General features: G+C 34.0%; 1 protein-coding gene across 1 annotated transcript in view; it reads left to right on the top strand.

Moving 5' to 3' along the window:
• The window catches only part of LOC115446418 (zinc finger protein 182), a 31,423-nt gene extending 12,598 nt beyond the window's left edge, over positions 1–18,825 (top strand). Inside the window, exon 3 of the mRNA XM_030173075.2 lies at positions 12,102–18,825. Coding sequence (XP_030028935.2) covers positions 12,102–13,219 — 1,118 coding nt within the window. The 3' untranslated portion in view covers positions 13,220–18,825. The remainder of the gene's footprint in view (positions 1–12,101) is intronic.
• Positions 18,826–24,207: the final 5,382 nt, after the last annotated feature.

The raw sequence follows: 24,207 nt of genomic DNA, 5'->3' as shown, positions 1-24,207 counted from the left end.
GGATATACTCTGTTAACAATTCGTCTTCAATCTTTCTTCTCCCTCAGATATCCGCGGATACGGATATCCGGCACATCACTAGTGTGTACATCACGAACAATTTTTCTGATATAAATGTCTCTTTTGATAATGAACTCGCCACTTGACCAGTATTCATAATCGGCAAGGTTTAGATTAGCAAGAAAACTTGTAGAACCATTTAAGGATATAACCGCCATGAGCGATTCGAGGTGTTTTCAAACTAATAATCAAAATAAAATATTCATATTATTTATTTTGTTATTTATTTAAGAATATTAATGGTTCAGCCAATAACTAATATGTCCTGTATGTAAATTTTTGTATATATTTTTTTATTATTCTTGATTTCGAGAATTATAATTAGATTTATACGAATAGTGAAGTCTATTTCGTGTAGTTTTAAGAGCAAAACACATAGGACTAGTATTGGACTAGGACTTATAGTCTAATGCAGTGTTTCCCAACGTGGGACCCACGCCCCACTGGGGGCAATTTGATAGTTAAGGAGGGCAATTTAAACAGAATTAACAGTTTTTCTGAATGTTAAATGTTAAGCTGAAAATTTTACTTACGATGTTTCATTTTCATAGCGATTTCTTCCTAAAACTTATCACTTATATTTCTTAAGGGAACAAAACAATTTTTAAAGGTTAAAAATTATGTATGGGGTGCATAAAATTTTTATAAATATTAAGGTGAGGACATTGCCTATAAAAGGTTGGGAAACACTGGTTTAATGTATCTTTTTGTTGTCGCGGGGAAAGTGCAGTTTCCACTACTGCCTAATTAATGTTATCGGACCCAGCGCCGGGCTATCCGGGTTTATAAGATACACACAATATCACGCATTTATCCCCGAAGGGGTATGCAGAGGCGCAACCAGGGCACCCACTTGTCGCCAAGTGTGTTCCGTCCCATGATGTGATAGGGGGCGAGCCTATCGCCATATCGGGCACAAATTCCAGTCTCCGGGATGATACTGAGCAGAAAAACCCAAATAATGTAGGAAGTTTATAAGATGAATGTGTTTCTTGCATATCTGCTTAACCCATGCCGATATTAGTAAAAAGGGATCCATGAAGCGATTACTAGGTGGAAAAAAATAAAAAAATAATAACGTAATAAAATCTTAATTTATTGGTACATATCTATACTTCTGTATATGTTATTATATAAAGTTGAAGAGTTTGTTTGTTTGTTTAAACGCGCTAATCTCAAGAACTGCTGGTTCGAATTGAAAAAATATTTAGGTGTTGAATAGCCCTTTTATCGAGGAAGGTTAAAGGCTATATAACATCACGCTATGACCAATGAGATCGGAGCATTAATGGAAAATGTTGCAAAAACGAATCAAATTTATTCTTTTGGAGAGCTTCTGTTACGTGCGCTGCGTAAACGGTTAAAGTTACGCAATAATATTGTATGACGGAATTTTTCCTCTTAAAAAAATCTAAAAAATATAGTTTAAAGCAAAGATCCCGGAATTGTCTGCCTTTCTGAATGCGATAGACTCAAGAACTACTCAACGGATTTCTATGCAATTTGGTATGGTGATGGTTTGAGACCTTGGGAAGAACATAGGCTACTTTCTATCCCGGGAAAATATAAAGCGGGACGTTTATCCCGGAAAAACATTTCACGCGAGCGGAGCCGCGAGCAAAAGCTAGTTTATTCATGAATATTAATAAGTTGCAAATAAATAATATGTTAGCTATATGTTAATTATAATTTAATGATACGTGAATTTTTTCGAAAATTATTCTTTATGTATACAAATATGTAAGTATATGATTGTTTTTTATTGTTTGATCTAAAATTGTGGAATTAGTTAGTTAAAAATAATCTGTGCACCAGTTGTTTGTTTTTTATTTGATTTTTAAAATATATTTATGCATATATATATAAAAATACGCCACGCCAAAAAATGCAAATGAATATTTGCCGGTTTTTGTATATCACACACTTTGCGCCTTTATCTCTGAAGGGGTAAGCAAAGGCGCAGCCAAGGCCCCCACTTCTCAGCATGTTCGGTCCGAAAGCTTAAATCATGAGATTGTGCATATTTTCTCTTTATTTTTTTTTCCATTAGAATAAATAACAATAAATGAAATATATAAACACTAGTTGACCCGACAGACGTTGTCCCGTCGTAACTATGAATTTGCAGCTTGCATTCTATAAATCGCTGAAATTCACTTTTCTTAAATTTTCTAACATGCCGCGCAATTTTTTGAGTTTTTTCTTTCATAAGATCCTTCTCCTGTAAATAACAAACAACAAAAAATAATTGTGAAATCGGTCCAGCCGTTCACGCGTGATGGCGTGAACCAAGGGAAATAGGATTTCTTTTTTTATGTATATAATATATAGATTACGTTGCATCGTAAGTCCACCTTATTAAAATGGTTAAGATATAAAATATCCATGATTTTTTATTTAGAAGTCGCTGAATGCGGGCCGCTTCCAATAGATCGATCTGGAAATCTTTGGGGCAGGCCCATGTTCAGCAGTGGACATCCTGCGCCTGATGATGATGATGAGGAATACTTTGCGGAAATAAATAACCGATATTTCGCCACAGACAATGTGTCAGCTTAGCATCCAAGTCTCTGAAAATCAGAAAACTCAATATTGCTTTGCCCAACCCGGAGATTGAACCCTAGATTTCGGCGAGGTACTATCGAGGCGGATAGTCAGATGAACATTAATTTCAAAGAGTTTTTTTTTATTGTTTATTTATCTATGTTAATGTTATGTAGTGTTGGTATGCACCATTTGCATTCTGGTTTTTATAAAAAAGAAAAAACGAATAATTAGATTTTTTTCATTAATTAGTGTTACATATTTTATCGATTTTTATGCAGGTTTCGTTATGTTTAAGCTGCATATAATCCGGTCTTTACTGGTTAATTATTTCTGTTATTTATAATACTTGCTTAGCAAATGATAATTCGGTAATGATTTTATTGATATGCACGGATGTATTGTTCTTATTTTTTATGTTAAAAGATGAATTTTGCAAGAAAATTGAGTCATCTCGGTACGCCTGGCAGATGTTGAAGTATAAAATATATGCATGGAGGTAATGAAAAAAATGCATAAAATTTAATAAATAAAAATAAAAATTGCATGATACTTAGAAAGAAAATATGCATTTTTTGTAGACGATAAATATTATTTAATTATACCTGTTGAATTAGATTTTATTATTTGGTAAGCACGCTGGCAGTTGTAAAGCTGATGTGTTGTCACGCTAATTAAGCTAGCTCTTATCACCCCGTCTCAAAAATCATTTTAATTTTTTAGATTAAAATCATCAGTAGCAATTTCCATACAAATATATTCAACGAGTTATGCATTTATAAGTCGCTTTTTCATTCGCAATTTTAGTAGACATTACGAGACGTATATGTCGCCATGACAGATTTTAAATATTCAAATCTATACTTATAATAAATCTGTAGAGAGTTCAATTCTGTACATGAAATATATTTCCAAAATAACTATCAGGGGGTGATTAGGGATCGATACTGATGCCAAAAATGCAATTAGTAAAATTTTTGTCTGTCTGTCTGTCTGTCTGTCTGTCTGTCTGTCTGTATAACCGTTATAGAAACAAAAACTACTCGACGGATTTTAACGAAACTTGGTACAATTATTTGTCATACTCCTGTGCTGGTTATAGTATACTTTTCATCACGCTACAATTAATAGGAGCAGAGCAGTGAAGGGAAATGTTGGGAAAACGGGAGAAGTTACTCCATTTTTTAAGCTTCCGTCGCGTGTGCAAGCTCAATGGTTAAAGCTGCACAGAAATCATGTATGACGGAAATGTTCTCCTTAAAATTATGTAAAAAATATCCCACGACAGCATATGTCTATCTTTTATGGTTGACTCACAATGACACGTGTAACTCCCGATTGCTTAGCAGTTCGAAGCTTTCTCATTATATTTGTTTACTAATCTTAGGAACTATCGGTCCAAACTGAAAAAATCTTTTTGCGTTGGATAGCCCTTTGTTCGTGGAATGCTCTAAGTTATATATCATCACGCTATGACCAACAGGAGCGGAGCAGTAATGGCTAATCTTAGGAACTACCAGTTTGAACTGAAAAATTCGTTTTGTGTTGGATAGCCCTTTATTTGTGGGGTGCTATAGGCTGTATATCATCACACTATGACCAATAGGAGCGGAGCAGTAATGAAACATGTTACAAATACGGGGACAATTTATTCGTTTTGAGAGCTTCCGTTGCGTGCGCTGCGTAAACGGTTAAAGTTATGCAACAATGATGAATGACGGGATTATTCCTCTTAAAAAGTTCTAAAAAAATATATTATAAAACAAAGTCCCCCGCTGCATCCGTTTGCCTGAACGTCTTAAACTCAAAAAATACCCAACGTATTAAGATAAAATTTGGTATGGAGACAGTTTGAAACCCTGGGAAGAACATAGGCTCCCGGGAAACTACTACTTTTATAATGGAAAACTTTAGCCTGAAAAACTTTATAACGCGGGCGGAGCCGCGAGCAAAAGCTAGTACGTAATAATATCCTTCAACTCAACGGGACAACACAGTTCCGGTAAACGTAGTAAAGGCTTTACTAACTAACCGCCGCGCATACGTGACCTATCTTGATAGCAAAGTCCGAAACAACACCAAATCTAGTATATTTATAATATTATTTTTATAATTTTTTTTAATATAAAATCTGTTCTCTCAGTATACATGTATAATGCAATAAACATGTGGCATGTCAACGTTTTGAATATTTGTTTTCATAAACTAGTCGATGCGGAAGAACTTAGTATTCCTGAGAAACTGAACTCAACGCATATTAAAAGCTTTTGAAACGCGATGTAGTGGGAATGTTGTGATCTTTATTTATTGGCAGTCATTTTTTTTTTAAAACATTAATATATGTATATTAATAACGATAAACGTATTATATACCTAAATATAAAAGAATGAAAAACTAAAACTTCTATGACTATAAAAAAAAAATGATAAGAACTATATAATGGCCAGGATTATGATGGTGCGCTGGGTGGAGGACTGACCGATGTCTCCAGCCCTGTGGATTGAGGGCGTTTGGGGAATTTCAGGGGTCGCGGGCGGGCAAAAGAGGGCTGTCTTCCATAAGTTTATATTATGGTGATCCCTGGGATGGACGGCAGCGTCGAAGGTAGCCCTACGCTGCCGTTGACGTCGAAGACGTTCTTCGGCGGGCGGGGACTTTTGAGACGCTCCTCTCTCCTTCTCCCTCTCTTCAGCATCGAAGTTAATACTTCTATGCCAATAAAATTATAATGGGACCATTGCGAAGCTATACGGAATTATACTCGAAAATATCTTCTAAATCCGATCACGGGGTAAAAAATTATCGTTGCGCAAACATAAATAATTACGAGGAATACATAAACCTTATTCTCTATGCCATAAGGTACTTTGGTAGAGCATAACAAGTACGAAACGCAACACGTCGCATTTAAGAAAATAATAATTGGCATATAGAATACCATTCCGCACAAATTTCATAAAGATAACGTATACTGGCCGCATAACGAGGTTACAGTGTCATAGAAATATGGCCCCTGAGGTCGGATTAAAATTACTAAAAATACTAAACTGATCCAAAAATAATAATACGATACCACCAACTCAATGTGGTAATAAAACGATAAAATCATCAACTAAATGGTCTTGATTTGCAATTTTTACGAAAAATTGCATTTACATCAAACTTATGTGATAAAAAAAACAGGTTTCCGTACAAATTTTACATACATTCATACATAACATCACGCATTTATCCCCGAAGGGGTAAGCAGAGGCGCAACTAGGGCACCCACTTTTCGCCAAGTATGTTCCGTCCCATGGTGTAATAGGGGGCGAGCCTATCGCCATATCGGGCACAAATTCCAGACTCCGGGCTGATACTGAGCAGAAAAACCCAAATATCACTTTGCGCGACCCGGGATTCGAACCCAGGACCTCAGAGCGCTATTGTACCGGACATGCAATACAACTACGCCACCGAGGCAGTACAAATTTTAGATTTATGATTTCGTAAGGTATTACTCGCGACTTCGCCCGTAAAAGCCTTTGTCACTGCAGAAGTCTTTGAATCACTGTAGAAGTTCACGTCAACTGTAAAAAAATCAAATATTGCTCACGCGAGCAAATTACCGGGACAAAAGGTAGGCCTATATGTTAATATAGTAAATTGTCTATCCGTGTACCAAATTTCATCCAACTACGAATTTTCTAAGATATGTAAATTTCCTCACGTTTTCCTTAACTTTTAGAACAAACTATTATTGATTATAATCGACACGTTATGTAACTTCAAAGTCAGAGGGGTGTGTTGGGTTTGGATTCTCCGTTCGTCGGCATTCCGTTCCATTCTCAACTAGAGCACGTGCACTTAATTAATACTTTTTAGTTCGAGTTATTCGCATTCAAATTTAATTGTTTTATATTCCAGATGTGTGTTGGCTGCATACGAAATTTGATACTTAATTGGTTATTAGTGCGCTGACATAAATAAAAAAATATTGGTGTCTAGATTTCATGTTAAGGTGTTGGTACTGAAGTGTTTGGTGTCTAGGCCACTTTTATATAATAATAATATAGTGCGTACATATTATGCACTAAGTATATAAATATAATGGCGGTTAAACTACGCGAAAGTTCGTTTCAGTAAAGAAATTCCCAATGTGATTTTGTCCGAGATAACCGTAGTCTATAAATGTATACCAGATTTCGTCGTAGCAAATTTGCCAAATTCTATAGAAATCCATACAGCGGTTCACGCATTGACGCCAGATATAAAGGCATCTCCACAAACTTTATCCATTATTCATATTTATAATATAAAAATAATAATAAATAAAAATAAAAAAATAAAAAAGCCTTTTATTTCTTACTAAATAATACAGAAAAATAAAGCTTATTTCTAGTTATAATTATCTATGTATAAAGTATCTTTTAGTTTATGTTTATATATATATTATTATCATAGTTTATATTTTTTACAGTTATACATGCATTATATATATATACTTAGTTCTAATTATGTAAGAACCCCTCGCTACTCGAAGGTGAAGGCCTCCTCTAGAGAATTCCATGTATCCCGATCTTTTGCTGTCTCCATCCATTGTTTACCAGCTGTTTGTATAATATCGTCAGTCCAGCGGGCGGCTGGTCTACCCCTCTTTCTGGTACCTGACGGACCCTTCCATGATGTTACCCTGGCGGTCCACCTGTTGTCTGTTAGTCTGGCAATGTGTCCAGCCCAACGCCACTTCAGCTTTTACAATAAATCAGAGCGTCTGTAACTTTTGTCTTATTTCGAATTATGGTATGGGATATTTTCTGAATTTTTCTAATTTTCAGCATACTCCTTTCCATCCCTCTTTGACACGTCCTGATTTTTGCTTTAGCTTGCTGTGTAAACTTCCATGTTTGGCTAGCGTAGGTTAATGATGGTAATATGCAGGTGTCCATAACCTTTTGTTTGATTTTTATTGGCATGTCGCTTTTCATGATTTCTTTGTAACTCCAATATTTTTTCCAAGCATTTGAAACTCTTCTTTCTATTTCTTGTTCATTTCTTTTCTTCGCAAACGATAATTGTTTACCCAAATATATATATGTGTCGACGTACTCCAGCGCTTCGTTGTTTAGGTACACAGGGGACTTCCTGTAGTTTGTCATAATCTTGGTTTTACTGCGGTTAATTTCGAGTCCTACTTGTTGACTTGCGGTGTGAAGATCATTTAACATCAATTGTAGTTCCATTTTATTATCAGATAGTAACACAATATCATCCGCAAATCTCAGGTGGCTTATATATTTATTGTTTATATTTAAACCGAGTCTTTCCCATTTTAGTTGACCAATGACTCGTTGTAGCACTGCTATAAATATAGTAGGAGAGATAGGATCGCCTTGTCTTACTCCCCTTTTTATTGGTATTGAAGGACCAGTCGTCTCCAGCCTAATTCTACTGCTACTGTTTTCATATATATATTGTAATACCTTTAAGTATCCTGTTTCAATGTTTTGAGATTTTAGAGTCATATTTATAATAGTACATTAAAATTAAGGTATTTTCTTATCACGCTCCTACAAGTGCCCATATGAAATGCCCAATGTCTTTTCGTATCTCGCTGCACAGGGCAGCCCAGTAATACATCACCAGCAATCGTATATTATATGAAACAACACACAACAATTAGTTCAAAATTCTAAATATCAACAACGAATTTTTTAGCATTTATTATGCAAATCGTTAGGAAAAGGTCATGAGACTCGTTTCGGCGTATACCACCTGTACACGTGGAAGGGTTCCACGTGCCAGGAGTTGCGTAATGCATCGTCTGGCTGGTGCCCTCCCTCCCTCGCACCTCAGGCTGTTGGGTTTTCCAGATGCGAGAATCCTATGTAATACATTTGTAAATATACAGCTGCCTCATCTCAAAAATCCACCCTGAATACTCAGTTCTAAAAAGAACCTTCTCGTAAACAAAAGCCAAAACCGAATTTCGATTCTAATTTAGATGGTTTTCATTTTTACACAGAGGAGCCAAAATATTTGTGCAATTCAAATTCAGCGTACGTCATGTTGTTTATTAAGTCAGCAACTTGTATTAGCCGGAAGAAACGAACAGTTAGATAGGAACCTCAAAAGGAACTTTTGTCGAATCACTGTGTTGTCCGTCTGTCTCAAATTCTGGGTGGTCTTTTTCAGCTGTGAAAAATCATACTTGTAAGTAAACGCGATCAAAATTTGTGAACTTTTATGACGCATATTTTGTAATTTCCCAAGGGAATCTTAACTTTTAGAGTTCCTTCTCCATACTTTGCAGTCTGTCAGAAGTCAGAAGCTTCATGGCGGTTTCGACTGAGTAGCGCTTACCAACAGGCGATATCGCTTCATCGGTTGGGAAGTGAGAATCTTCGTCCTTTGCTAAATGGTCCTCACTTACATCATACATGCCACAAGAAATGTAGAGGTGTTGCCAATTTCCTATAGAAAGCTATAGAATTTAGGTGCCCGGCCTGGGATCGTACTAACGCCACGAAATGCTACAAAAAGTAATTTATATTAAAACTGCTCTCGTATCCCAAATGGCCGCGGTGCGTCGTAATTACTAATGCAAATCCTTTCCCGGTAGGCAACGGCTTATCTGCGTCTCTTGAATTGCTTTAGTCCATGGGTGGCAGATGCTGCTTAAAATCAGGCAGACCGCTCGCTCGTGTGCATACTAAGGCGATAAAAAATTGTAATATGCGTAAAACTTGTATGTTTATCCATTCATATGTGCGTTGGTTTATCCACTCCACAATGGAAGGTATAATAATCCAGTGCAATAGTTTTAAACCTCGATATATATATATATATATATATATATATATATATATATATATATATATATATATATATATATATATATATATATATATATATATATATATATATATATATATATATATATATATATATGTGTGAAGCTATATGTGTTTTTATATTGTTATCTCTGTAGATGGTCCTGAATAAATAAATAAATAAATACCCAGCTATAATGAATCGTTTTGTATGTTTCCAGATTTTTTGAATCTTTTATACTAAAAAGTAAATCTGATCGCTCGCCATCTTGAGACATGAGATGTTAAGTCTTATTATGTCCAGTAGTTACAATGGCTACAATGTCCTTCAAACCGGAATATAATAATCACTACACATTGCTGCCTGGCGGCAAAAATAGACCTTGCAGTGGTACCTACCCAGGCGGACTCCTACATATGAGAGACATACCACCATAGATGTAATTGATGGTGGAATGTTACATTGTTTCTAATAGAAATTAGATGAAAAGTTCTGGATATGCAAACATACATACGATATATGAGAAATCATCTTGGAAACAATACTTTTGACATTTTTGACGGATATCACAAAATCAAATACACGAACAGCCACTTTTCAGTAAACTATCCCAATCTCAATCTTCAATCCGATTCCAAGAACGAACCAATCAAAACAACCCATTTGTAAGCATGTCAAACAACCAATGTTCTGATTGGTCAATTACTGAGATAGATTGAAAAACGTTTATTGAAAATGGCGGTTAATCAGCTGAGAGATATCGTCGATCATTGAAAAACGCCTCAACTGATTTAATTTTTGATTAAATATACATAAAAATCTACAAGAAAAGTTCCTAGCAATAACAAAAGTAGATTTAATGAAATCTTATGGATGAAACCAGCAGATAATAATTTTTTTTCTTGTCAAGCTGAAGGTGATACTGATACATTAATTATACAAACGGCGATTAATATTGAATCAGAAAATGTTGTGGTTGTTGCTGAAGATATTTATGTGTTAGTTTTATTAACGGCTTTAACACCTCATAAAAAAAATCTCATACCAGCCAAAGCAAACGGTGGCTGCAAAAATGTATTCTAATAAAGCATGAAACTAACATTAATAATGTGAAAGAAGCAAAGTTTGTTTTTACACATATTTACTGGATGTAATACGTCTACGGTGCATTTCAAAAAGGATTTAAATAAATTTGCTAAATTATTGGCCAATCGTACAAAATTACAAGATGTTGTCATCTTAACTATTGAAAATGCAGGCGTCGCTAAAATTTTGCCATCGGGTGTTTTATGCATTTTAGTATCAAATAGTGGTCCTAATCCAATACCAATAAAAATAAACCCAATACCATATACAATACCAATAAACAGAAAAAACGGTGAGGATTTCCGTGCTGAATCCTATCTGGTGTATCTCTTTCTATATAGCGTGGTAATGTTGCCAACGTTATGGCCACCTTTGCGCCAGGTACGGTCCGTGACGGCCTCTTCGATTAGGTTAAAGACTATTGTGTATTTTTAAAATCATGTTCATATTTTATCAGAATTGTAATGACTATTTTAATTGTGTAATTAATTTATGGATGCAATTTTTCAATTTTAATTTCAAATATTATATACCACTATACTTGTAGCATTAAAATACAAATCGATTCTTAATGGTACAACTATAAAAACCTCTGTCTGAATTGATACTTGCGGCTCGATACAATTTCCGAAGTTAATATGAAAAATTACGTTGTATATGGGACATCAAAAGTTGCCAAAAGAATAGGGAGGGAAAGAAAGACAGTTCATGAGTAGTAGTAGCGATGAACCAACCAGATTATGAAAAGGCTTTTTTTTTGTTGAACTCGAGCTGGATGTAACGGCTTGTGATTGTTGTATTGTATTTTCAGTAATTTTGTACTTTAAATTTTGATAACTTATTTTGTAGAATATTTGATTTTCTTAATTTACAGATTTTCAATAATGCTGACATAAAAAAATATTTTTTTAGTTTATGGTATTAAAAACCAAAAATTAATCAAATAAATGCTAACTGAGTTTCATCATTGTTTATTTATAGTGACTAATACTATACTATACTATAAGGGTAGAAAGATATTTGATGAGAATCAAGTGGCAAAATATTATGTAATGTTTAGTTACAGTCTAATTAAGAAATATCCTTGTATTTGCCGACCTGGGTTCCAAAGGTCGTCGTGGTCCATTGTCGTTAAAAGCCAGACTTAATCAGTACACGATAATATAATTAAACTAATAAAATATACATATTTGCACATTGAAATAGCATTAAATGTTAATAAAAATGATAATGAGCCGCTTATTAATAGCAAGAAATGCTCACTGCTGCTTGACCTACCTTAGTATAGCGATGCTGAAATATTAAGTATTATTAAATTATTGCGTAGTTGTACTGCATATGAGGTACGGTAGCGCTCAGGTCTAGGGTTCGAATCCCGGGTCGGGCAAAGTGATATTTGGTTTTGCAAGTAGTTTGCAGACTTTTGATAAGAGGGTAATTGGTGGATGCGAAAGCAAACCAAGTAATCCACTATAAATAACGTGAGTTATTCTCATGAAGATTTATGAAAAATCTCTCCGAAGTTAAGAAATAAGTATCAGCTCTATGATAAAAGAAAAATTAATTTGTGTTTAATTACCTTTTCCTTCTTTTCCAGGTCAAATCCAGCCAGAACATAGTTCACACGCAAACATACACACAGACAGTCAAATATATGCCCCATACAACCACGTAAATCTGCCAGCTTTAAACCCGATAGATCTTTACACGCGACCCCAAAACTATATTCAAAACTACGCGCCAACAAGAGACAATCCACAAAATCTAGTCGTTCATAAACAATTTGACATTCCGTTCACGGAAGAGATTAAAAAGCAAGAAGAAAAAAAAACGGAGGAACCAAAAGAGAATATGAAACCAAACGATAACAAAATGTACTATGCTGAATATAATCAAAATTTTAACGATAAACAAGAAATTAAAGTTAATCCTGAAGAATTGTCTATGAATATAAAAGGAGAATACATTTGTTTTAAATGTAACGAGATATTTCCTTCGAAACGTGGGCTCAAGCAGCACGCTAAACTGTGCACTGAGAGTGAAAGCGGGGAGAACGGAAAAGTGGGCAAATTCGGGTGTACACAGTGTGCTTACCGTTGTCAATCGCCGGCCATTTTGAAAATCCACGAAAGAACACATTCCGGGGAGAAGCCATTCTCTTGTACCTTCTGTGATTACAAATCGGGTCAGAAGAATAACGTAGCGAAACACATACTCGTACACATGAAAGAGAAACCTTTCCGCTGCCAGTTTTGTGATTATAGATGTGCTCAAAAGAATAATTTAGTAGTCCACGAGAGAACTCACACCGGATACAAACCTTTCGCCTGTCCATACTGTGACTACAGGACAGTGCAAAAACCTAACCTAGTAAAACATATGTACTTACATACAGACCAAAAACCTTTCAGTTGTGATATGTGCAGTTATAGGTGCGTGCAGAAAACGAACTTAACCAAACACAAGCAGAGGCATCTGAACGAAAAGGACGGCGATAGTGCTGAGAAATCGAGAACTTACAAACCGAGACAGAAATCGATTAAATGTCGCCTCTGTCCGTATCGATGTGTCCAAAAATCAAGTCTGGATAAACATTTCCAGGCGAAACACGCCGGCTTCGAGGACCCGGAGGGGTTGAAAAGTGACGGAGAGATACAAAACTTAAGTGTTAAGAAAGACTTTACGTGTGAAGAGAAAGAAATGGAGCAGTCATAGTATCCTGTTAGGATTCAGTTACGATGTAAGCCTTTGACCCTTTTACAGTGAAATGATTCTTAAATTATTAATAATAGAATTGCAGTTGACTTGCGATTTAGCAGCCTTATGAATTATTGCGGATATTCAAGAAAGGCGTACGATCTTTTTTTGTATAATTTCTTGTTTCGGTTCAGGGGCAAATCGATAATCGTAAAATAAGGAGTTGATAATGAGATCAAGATATGATCTGATGCGCAGCACATGCTAATGAATGAATGACACTAACCTTTAAAAAATAATTTTTATTATTAGGGATGCGGCGTTAAGTTAAATAATAAAAAAAAATACATCTTCATATTGTTATTTCCTACAAGATTTTATTATCTCAAAACATGTAAAAATGCAAATTTGAGGTGGTAAATTTGTGGAATGCGGCAGTGGTTCTGGTGTGGTGCTATCAAACATGTTTTGGACCCGAATAGATGGTTGCCACTGCAATCATGGTAAAATGTACGCCATTGTGGTATACCTCATTGAAATAAGTTCTATTCTGGGTATAGTTACAGGTCTGGCTATCATAATTCTAGCAACGATGGCACGTCTCTCGTTGGTTCACTTTATATTGGACATATATCACTTATCTAAAAAATCTAAAAGAGGAGGTAGTTTTGATAGCTGCAAACTTGTTACCTTCTTCCGGTAAATGGCGAGCCGCAACGCACTGTCCCTCAAAAGACATTTAAACAACCATGTACATATTAATATTCACTAAAATTAGAATTAGATATTTTGAATCTTAAAAGATTATATATATAGATAACATTGAAGCCATGACCTTACACTAAGCAACATGTTTAATGTTGTGGATATCAGGAAATGTCGCTTGCGGTAGCGCAACGCGGAAATGACTATTTACTGACCTACAACATTTGTTACTGATTGTTAGGCTATCGTACTATTATTGTGATAGGCTCGGTGAGCCAACGATTCTCTCTTTGAAATCTTTTTGAAGTATTGTATTGCTACAGTATGAATTAATGGTGATGCTATTTTTTAACAGTAGGTGGCAGTTACCACCAGAAGAATTGCGGCTCTACATTCATTAGTAATACTAATACAAAGATCCCATATAATTGAATCGATTTCGTACGCACTGTATATCGATTTAGGAATCGATATGCCGCAATTGTCTCTTGAAAGTGTCAAAGGTTATTATTAAGTTTATTGCAATTTAAGTGATTTAGAAATATAGACGGGGATATAAAATAATAACTATGCAATTTAATATGTCCGTATGTTAATTTGTTGATTATTATGCGCATATTCCATAATTTTATTTATTTATTATTTGTCGATTGCGAAGACGGAATTATTCGTCAAAATAAGACCTTGCAGATTTTAATATGCATTAGGAGCGTGGCACACGTACTTCGGTTTTATCGTCGCGGTGCTGGCCAATATTTTTAATAAAAATAATAATTAAACGTAACCTGTGATGGAAATACAGATAGGCATTCTTTTATGGTAAAACTAAACATCCACAATTAACGTGCAATCGTTTTGTGTAGCGGTTTGGAAAAACAATATATTCAGTAAAAAATAGTAATCGTTTTGAAAATTTGCAGCTGTCAATTGTCAACCAGTTTCGTACTTAATAAGCTCTGCGCAGTACATTTAACCCAAAATTAGAAGTTTTACTAAGTTTGTGAGCAGACCCCCATCTCCACAATCATTACTTTAAGTTTCATATTTAAAATAACTTGCCTCGTCTTCTAAATATTTTTATGTGCAACGATCTTAATCTATCAATAGCGGTATTATTAACAATAAAAAATAAAAATAGTACAAGCGTTCTATTTTTAAATTCGACATTTGATTTTGAACCACGTGTATTTCAGCTGTCGACTTATAAGTAATTTCGTTTTGAAATAATGATTAATGGTCAAGGTTTGTTTTTTGAATTTTTATTTCATTTGTACACTTTTTTTGTTTTTATGTTAACCCGGCCAGACTTTTCTTTTTATTCGTCGAGAGGACAGGCTATGGTCTTTCGACCATACTGCCTAGTCTTACGCATGTCAAGACTTTTTTATAAACACATAGCACGTGTGTGTTCTGCTTTTCTAATTTGACATTGAGTGAAACAGGTAATGGTGACCAACGTTGATTTTGCCACGATAATCGGTTGCGGTGCTTGACATTGGCGAATAACTAACTATTGTAATAAATCTACATAATATATTCATTTTAATATTCGAGTAATAAGGAAATTGTCTTATCGGAAACATTTTCAAATTCAGTTTTCATACATTTTAGTAATAACCTGCCAGTACTACGCTACTAGTCTAAACAGGGTGTTAAATAATAAGTAATAATAAATCGTCTTACAAAAATGTAATAATCAACAAATTTCCATAAAGTAACGGACGCTTACAGTGAATTTTATAATTACATGACGCCATTTTGTACCTATACTTTTTTTTTAATACAAGCGCATGCTTTCTGATCTTATTAAAAAGCAAAGGAGTTTTGAAATACATCGCGGAGGTCATTGGGAAAAATCATTACCTTGACCAGAATGAATAGTTTACTTTTTTTTAATCCATAGATCATTTTTTGTTGTTAATTGAACATCGTTGTACTGACCAGTTCATTTTTTATACCTCAAACAATTTTTAATTAAAAAATTGGCGTTATGTATTTGATAATAATGATGCAGTAAGCATGCGGTTCTCTCGTGAAATGTTCCTGCGGTGTTAGTTCGTGTTATTGTAATGTGATTAATGTAAATTTTATAAAAATATACAGGCTAGTTTGAAATTTTTTTAACACCATTTTCAGACATTGAAAGTGTAAATGAAGGTAGAAAAGAGAAAGAATTATGATACAAATATTAAATTTTAGAGAGGTTTTGATAATAGGTACGTTAGTGCTATGTGTCTTAATTAAAAAAAAAACAAGGTCGCCAGTCCAATAATAGTAAAGACAAAGCTGTATCTAAGCTTTAAAGCTGAGTAAATAAAAATAATTTTGAACCGGCCTGTATATAGTATGAATGAATTTAAAACACTCTGTACATTTTAGTAATTAAGCAATAAAACGAAGGCGCTATCGGTTTAGTGTTAATATTGATTAGTTTTTAAGTTTAAGACAATGTTTAAGACAATTAAGTATACACTAACCATTGCATCTGTGATTTCGGTGTGGCATTTTAAAACTTTACTGTGGGTATAAATAATTTCCGTACTAGTCTAATTGAGGTATGTTCTAAGAATCTAAATTTGAGATTAAACATGATATTATTTCATTTATAAACAATCGGGACATAGTTTTATATAATTTCTAGGCCCGTTAAGTTAACTACAGTGTTATTGTGTATTCATGCAGACCGTAAAAATGCCACATCAAAATCAAAGATACAATGGTCGGTTGATCATCACAAAATATGTTACGGTTTACCATAACAAATGAAGTGGTTGTGATATTTGTACTCAAATTGACAATGATTTATATGTACTATATAGGGGGTGCTTCAGTTTACCTATTAGTTGGTTATAAAGTAATTACTTTGTCTAGTAAGCATTTAGCTAGCACTTGTATTGTCAATTTAAAAGCCTTTGTTGTAACGGTATGACTGGTTTGTCCGGAGTGGTGACTCTGTTAATGAAAAATAAACCCATTGCTGTATATTTTCGTGTGGTAATGCTATGCTACTGGATGTATCAATGTGAGTTGAGATTTCATGTTTTTCTCCATGCATATCAATGGCGAAGAGTAACATATTTCTAAATAGAACCCGATACAACATATAGGTACTAATATGCATAAATGCGATCTGCAATCGTTCCAATAATGTAAGTTACGAAAGGGAGGCTAGCTGGAATCGGATATGGACCCTTCACTACTGCTGTACGTTGATATACCATGATTATTGAAAAAGTAAAGATACGGTATACACGACGAATCACACACATATTGTAGACAGTAACATGTTATGTAAAAGCTGATGTTTTTAATCCACTACGATAATAAATACGGCTAGTTTATATTTGCGAGTGTATGTCACAATTATGATAATTTCTAGTCTTCAGATTGTGCGTGCTAATGACGAATATATACTTTTAAAAATAATTACAAGTACAAGTACCCTACATAAGGTTTTCTGATCAATATGTTTGCTAGATCATTCTGTGTACATATTATAGTGAAAAATCATGAATGCTATACGCATAAATTTAATATTTTTTTCAATCTAATAGATTGTAATAGTGTGTGATTATCAAAAGCATTAACAGTCTAGCACTTGAGAATAAATTTGTTTTTTGATCAGTAACACTGAAAAAGACTGGCTTAAAAGACAAATATCGATGAAAGTAATTAAAAAAAATGGCTGTCAATAAATTCGTTATTTGAAATATGTATTGTTTAATGGCAGCCATTTTGAGATTTACAACCGTTTTGTATGGGTTCACACATGACCACTAATATAAGCGTATTGTCGAATATTATTTGCAGGCATTCGTCTGCAGAACCTCGAGTCTTGGTAAAGGTACGTTTTAGTATAAGTTCATATATAAGTTCGTTTCATTATTGTAAATCAACCGGATTAAAATCAATCTTCAGATAAACTACGAGTTCGCAATGAAATGTGTATTTTGAAAAATGATTTATATTTTTTAATATTACTCCTTAATGAAGAGTCCCGTAAAATTGTAATTTAATTTCTAATTATTGTTGAGATAGTCATAACATTGGAACCAATTGTTAAATTGGTAATTTGTGATATATCACAAACGTTTTTATTTCTTAATGAATACAGGCCAAAATCGAGCAATGTGTCAATTGCTAAAATATATCGGCCTGCCACGGCGGAGTTGTAAGAGCTTAGGCTGTGATGGGTACCCATTGTTCTAATTTTAATTTTGAAAATACATTTGTTACCAAGAGATTGAAAGTACCTTACGGTATACATTGTTTTAGTAACCATTCGAGTTGGTCATTTCAGTCTTTTCATTCACTCGGTGCGGTATCAAAGCAAAAATGACATCCTAGGAATAAATTCCTGTTATAATTTTATTCCAGTGAAATAATTTACAACTGACTCTAAAGGAGGAAAAGCCAAGTTATAATACTCATACACGGGAATTAAAAATATAATTGAATTAGTTTATTTTCAAGTAATAAAAATCGTTAACAATATATTTTTCTGATTAATCCGAAATGCCAGAACCACTACAAGGAACTCAAATGATTTCTAAAATAATGTAAAAGTACCTAAAAGTATTCTAATATTTGCACACTGTAAACATATTTAGAGAAAAAAATTAAAAAAAAAAACAAATGATGGTAATTTATAACATGTCAATTATATGAATATAATTAAGATTACTGAGTGAGTGACAACATTTCTTTTCTCTTGATATGCAATAGTTAGCCACGACTTTAGTATCTTGTGTATAGGGTTCAGAATCGACAGTTTCTATAAAATGTTTACATTGTGCGATTGTTATTAAATACTCGTGTACATCACATTGTAAATGTTAGTTTTAAGATAGTGATACAGTTTTGTGTTAGTCAGATGTTTTGTACTTTTTTTTTTATTAAAGGCCGCTTACCAAAGTGAATTTTGTTGTTTTATTTTGGGAATTTATGGATATTTCCGCAAACTGATGTGACTAAAAATGATATAAGGTAGTTTTTATAACCATGAGGATGTTGTCTGGCGGTAAGTGAACATGGTTTATGAACCTTCCTTATCAAGAATCTATACTATTATATAAAGCTGAAGAGTTTGTTTGTTTGTTTGTTTGAACGCGCTAATCTCAGGAACTACCAGTCCAAATTGAAAAATTCTTTTTGTGTTGGATAGCTCTTTATTAGTGTAGTGCTATAGGCTATATATCATCACGCTATACCCAATAGGAGCGGGGCAGTAATGACTAATCTCAGGAACTACCGATTCGAACTGAAAAATTCTTTTTGTGTTGGATAGCTCTTTATTAGTGTAGTGCTATAGGCTATATATCATCACACTATGACCAATCGGAGCGGAGCAGTAATGAAACATGTTGCAAAAACGGGAAAAAATTATTAGTTTTGAGAGCTTCCGTTGCGTGCGCTGCGTAAACGGTTAAAGTTATGCAACAATGATGTATGACGGGATTATTCCTCTTAAAAAGTTCTAAAAAATATATTATAAAACAAAGTCCCCGAGACAGTTTGAGTCCCTGGGAAGAACAGAGGCTCCCGGGAAACTACTACTTTTATAACGGAAAACTTTAGCCTGAAAAACTGTATAACGCGGGCGGAGCCGCGGGCAAAAGCTAGTTATAAATAAATAGAGAGAGAGCAGATTTTTGTTTTTATAAACAGTAGCTGCACCGTTAATATCTGAACTATACAGTAGTTAGCATAGATATGCCCAGATATTACGTGGAATTCGTGAAAGAACATTTAGTTTTCATAAGTAACAAGTGCTGCTACTCAATACTAGATGTCGCTGTATAACAGAATACTTTTTATTTATTATAGTAAAAGAATATTATTTTTATGAGTAAATAAATATTATGTACTTATTTTTGACATAGACAAGAAATTGTAATGGAAAAATATTATTATAATAATCCTATTCTGCAGTATGGTTTAGCTACGTACCAGTAGATGTCGCTATGCACTTTAATATTTAACAAAAATGAATTCAAGTTAAAAAACGAATTCAAAAATACTGAATTTTCAGTCAGTTTCAATATCGCCCTAAAGCAAACGTCAAACTGCGAAAACTCTTTGTTACATGGAAAAATGTGAAAAAAAAAATCCCGCCAATCACGGAGTTAACGGAACGCCGGGAAAATGAAAGCGTGCGCCTGACCGACCCGCGGGCAACGTCAATCACAACTCCGGACTCCGCGCCCGGCTTAATTAAACACTGTTTCTGAACGGAACTTGCTATTTGTTTTTTAATCTGCGATCCGGCCTGTGATATGTGTGCGTTAGGATTTTTTTTGTTTATAATTTTTTATATATCATACGTTATGTTTCATAATTAGAGGAAAATTTGTACCTACCGCACGCTGGACTCCATTTGTCACAGACAGCCCTATAATGCTAGTAAATTATTCGGTAACAATCTGAATACTTATAAATTTTGAATTTGGAATACTGTTTACAGAAACATGGAACTTGTTAAACGGTTTAGAAGCGATTCCAATATTACATTGACACAACTATTTATACCGTAAAATTAATTCTAGACTTAACTCTGGGTGTCCAGTTCTTCGATTACCTCACATTGCGCTCTCGGCTCAACGAGTCGACGCGGACTCATAAAGCATAAAAAGGTAAGTTATTCCAGGTAGGTACTGCATATATTAATTATAAGTTTTTTGTAGTTTTACTAGTATTTCTATATGTAGACGTGCAAATGTTTTCTATTATTTTACAAAGATTTAATCAATTTTTAATCTTTGGAACCATTTTGTCATCCCTAACCTCATTCATCGAGATGGTATCCATGTGGAAATAATCTATACTATTATATAAAGCTGAAGAGTTTGTTTGTTTGAACGCGCTAATCTCAGGAACTACCGGTTCAAACTGAAAAATTCTTTTTGTGTTGGATAGCCGTTTGTTCGTGGAGTGCTATAGGCTATATAACATCACGCTATACTCAATAGGAGCGGAGCAGTAATGGCTAATCTCAAGAACTATCGGTTCGAACTGAAAAAATATTTTTCTGTTGGATAGCCCTTTGTTCCTGGAGTGCTATAGGATGCAGTAATGAAACATGTTGCAAAAACGGGGAAAATTTATTAGTTTTGAGAGCTTCTGTTGTGTGCGCTGCGTAAACGGTTAAAGTTATGCACCAATGATGTATGACGGGATTGTTCCTCTTAAAAAGTTCTACAAAAATATATTATAAAACAAAGTCCCCAGCTGCATCTGTTTGCCTGAACGTGTTAAACTCAAAAACTACCCAACGTATTAGGATAAAATTTGGTATGGTGACAGTTTGAGACCCTGGGAAGAACATAGGCACCCGGGAAAATATATAGCGTGACTTTTATAACGGAAAACTTTAGCCCGAAAAACTTATAAAACGCGGGCGGAGCCGCGAGCAAAAGCTAGTTATTTTATAAAAATTACACAATACTTGGTTATCCGCTGAAATTTTGTCTTTTTTGTAGTAAAAAAAATATATACAAACTAAGTAGGTAGTTTCGGATTTTAAAATATTTTTGACTCTAAGTTAGGCAGAGTATAAACTGACCTGTCATAATACCCAAACGCCGAGCCTTTGAGTAAAATTTGAAACACTCTCGTGTGCGGCCGGCACCTGCCAATCAGACCACGTGTGTTTTTACCTGTATCGAATTTACTTCCTGTATCAATAATATTTTGTAAGTCGTACTATTTATTAGCAAGTTATTTCGTAAGTCCGTTTAGATTCCGGTTTGTGTATTATGTTCTCACTCATGACGTTACAATATTGTTATAAATAACACTATTTCCAATTATGTGTATCGTATGTCGCTATCCCTACGGATATAGAAGATAATATTGCAAGAGTTTGTTACGAAAAATCTGTGGGATGAAACTGAAATAAATGTATGGACATATTCTGTATTCGACTTGAATGTAGTTAGCGTGAGCACGGTGAAAACACGCCGCAGTAAAATATACTCCGATGCGCCACGTTCTAGGGTCAGCCGGCATAATTCTCACGATAGTTACAGGATGCAATATCTCATAGTCATAATTGTTTTTGGACCACATTGTATTTACTTACCACTAGGGTATTGATAAAAAAATTGATTTCGTGCAAAGCGAGTGAACACCCGTAAAAACAGACGTATGGAACGACATGGACGTAAAACTACGCTGAAATAAAGATTTTTTTAAAATAGAGAATTCGTGACGTTTAGCCCGAACAAAATGATTATAATAACCAAGTTTCAAGCCCAAAAAAAGTAACAATACAATTACATTACACTTCTTTTCTATAAATGAATACGATGTACTTGTCAGCCTTTTTATATTTTTTCACATTATTAGCTAGTTCTCACGCCAACACTCGAATTAAAAAGAATTCCTGTTGGATTTTATGGCAAAGATCAGTAATCCGGGGCCACACACGGGGCTCGGCTTTACTCATCACCCTTTTAAAAACACAATGGATAGGGGTTGGTTGCTATCGATAGCTTTTTGCGAATTCTTTTTTTAACTTGATTTAGTTAAATAAAATAAGTGTGGATAATTGTTATAAAAAATATATAATTTTTCAGTAAGAAAATAGGAAAGTATTTACGTATATCGTTGATTTTCATAATGATATGACATTATAAAAACTGTTTAAAGATTCCGTTGAATTTGAATAAACAGAACAATATTGTTAATTTATTTTAACAAAGTTACTGTGATTAAAAAAAAAGATTCATTGAAAATAAATATGTGATACACAGTTCGACTATTAAAATATAAAACAAATATAAGTGCTGCCACTTCTCTGCAAACATGTCTCTCATAAAGACTACTCGATATGTCGACAACAATCACAGACAACATTCCCTGCCCCTAATTTGACACTAAAACGCACATCTGTTTATTTATAATAGAAACATAATGATGTTTTCGCGCCATAAATTATTTCTTTAAAACAAATTTAACGCTACACTTCCCAAATTGTTGAATTTAAACACGTTTTGTAGCAATAATTAGTTCTTCCGGAACATAAACTCTTTTAAATGTTTTGTGTAGAACAAGATTCTTTATTTTGCTTATTTTTTATTCATATTTAGTGTTGTACGTTGACAAATTAATGTTTAGAGGGAGATAATACAATTGATATAGGACATTATTATATTTCGTAACGAAAATGCATCAAAATTATACTGACTGCGAGGTGGACCTTGTATTCTAATTGTTTCAATCTTTAACCGCCATTCAAAAAACGATCCCAATCTGTTTTATTAATCTATCTTAAAGTTGGACAAATCAGAGTAAGGTTTTATTGTCATTGCAAATGAGTTATTTTGATTGGTTCTTTTCGGAATCGGAAAAAAGATTGAGATTGGTTGCTAATGAGATGCGAATAAGTAATTCATTATTTTAATTCATGAGATATACTTGAAGTGTTTAGTCGTTTTAGACATTATATTTGTATCCAGCATAACTTGAACCGTGATAGTACCACAGTCTTTAAAAAAATCGACGTTTAAGGACTTTTGGAGTTTCTTCTTAAAAGTGTCAATTTGCCGTCGTATTTCGTACGGGGGTATTTCTGTGGGTACAAACGCTCTCTTCTTTTCTAAATTCCTATTTCTTACTTTAATACCATGTGTGTTTATGCCTTTTCTGATATTGTGTTGTTACAACATTTATTAAACCTGTTTATAATTCGACTTATGCTATATCTATTAAAATCCACGCCTTCTACGATAAGTATACGTTTAGGAATGGAGTATGGAGTTTTTACCGACGATTTTTTGGACCGACGACTGTTAGAAGTTAGCAATACAGTCTGATTACCTACATTACTTCAAACTCCTGTGTCAGTGATAACTAGTTCACCATGGCGCTGCAATGCTTTCTGTACACAAAACTGTTCATCACATACAGGGTCATTTTGACATGGCGTAACTTAAAGAAACCACAAATCGTGTTCACCTTTGCTGACATTGTGCCAAAAATCATCCATTAATAACTAATATTTTCATCAAAAAACTAGGTTTTAATTTTTTTTTTTTTTGATAATTTTGTAGTTTAATGCGAATATGGCATGTACGTGAGTGTATTTCTGACTGAAAGTATGATGTTGCTGCTGCGACGAATTCTCTAAGAGTAGTAGTAGTGGTATTAGAGCGCGTAATATTAAAATTACTTTTTATTAATATTTATTTTGTTCGAAACTTACACTTTTTTATTTTACATCTACGGCTCAAATAACTTATTGTAAAGTGTCATTTCCACGTAGAAAAGTATGCACTTACCAATTGAAAAGTTATTTGTCA

The sequence above is a fragment of the Manduca sexta genome, chromosome 28 (genome assembly GCF_014839805.1).
Source record: "Manduca sexta isolate Smith_Timp_Sample1 chromosome 28, JHU_Msex_v1.0, whole genome shotgun sequence".
NCBI classification, from domain to species: domain Eukaryota; kingdom Metazoa; phylum Arthropoda; class Insecta; order Lepidoptera; family Sphingidae; genus Manduca; species Manduca sexta.
The sequence above is the reverse complement of the archived record's forward strand: the minus strand, read 5'-3'. Positions and strand labels throughout refer to the sequence as shown.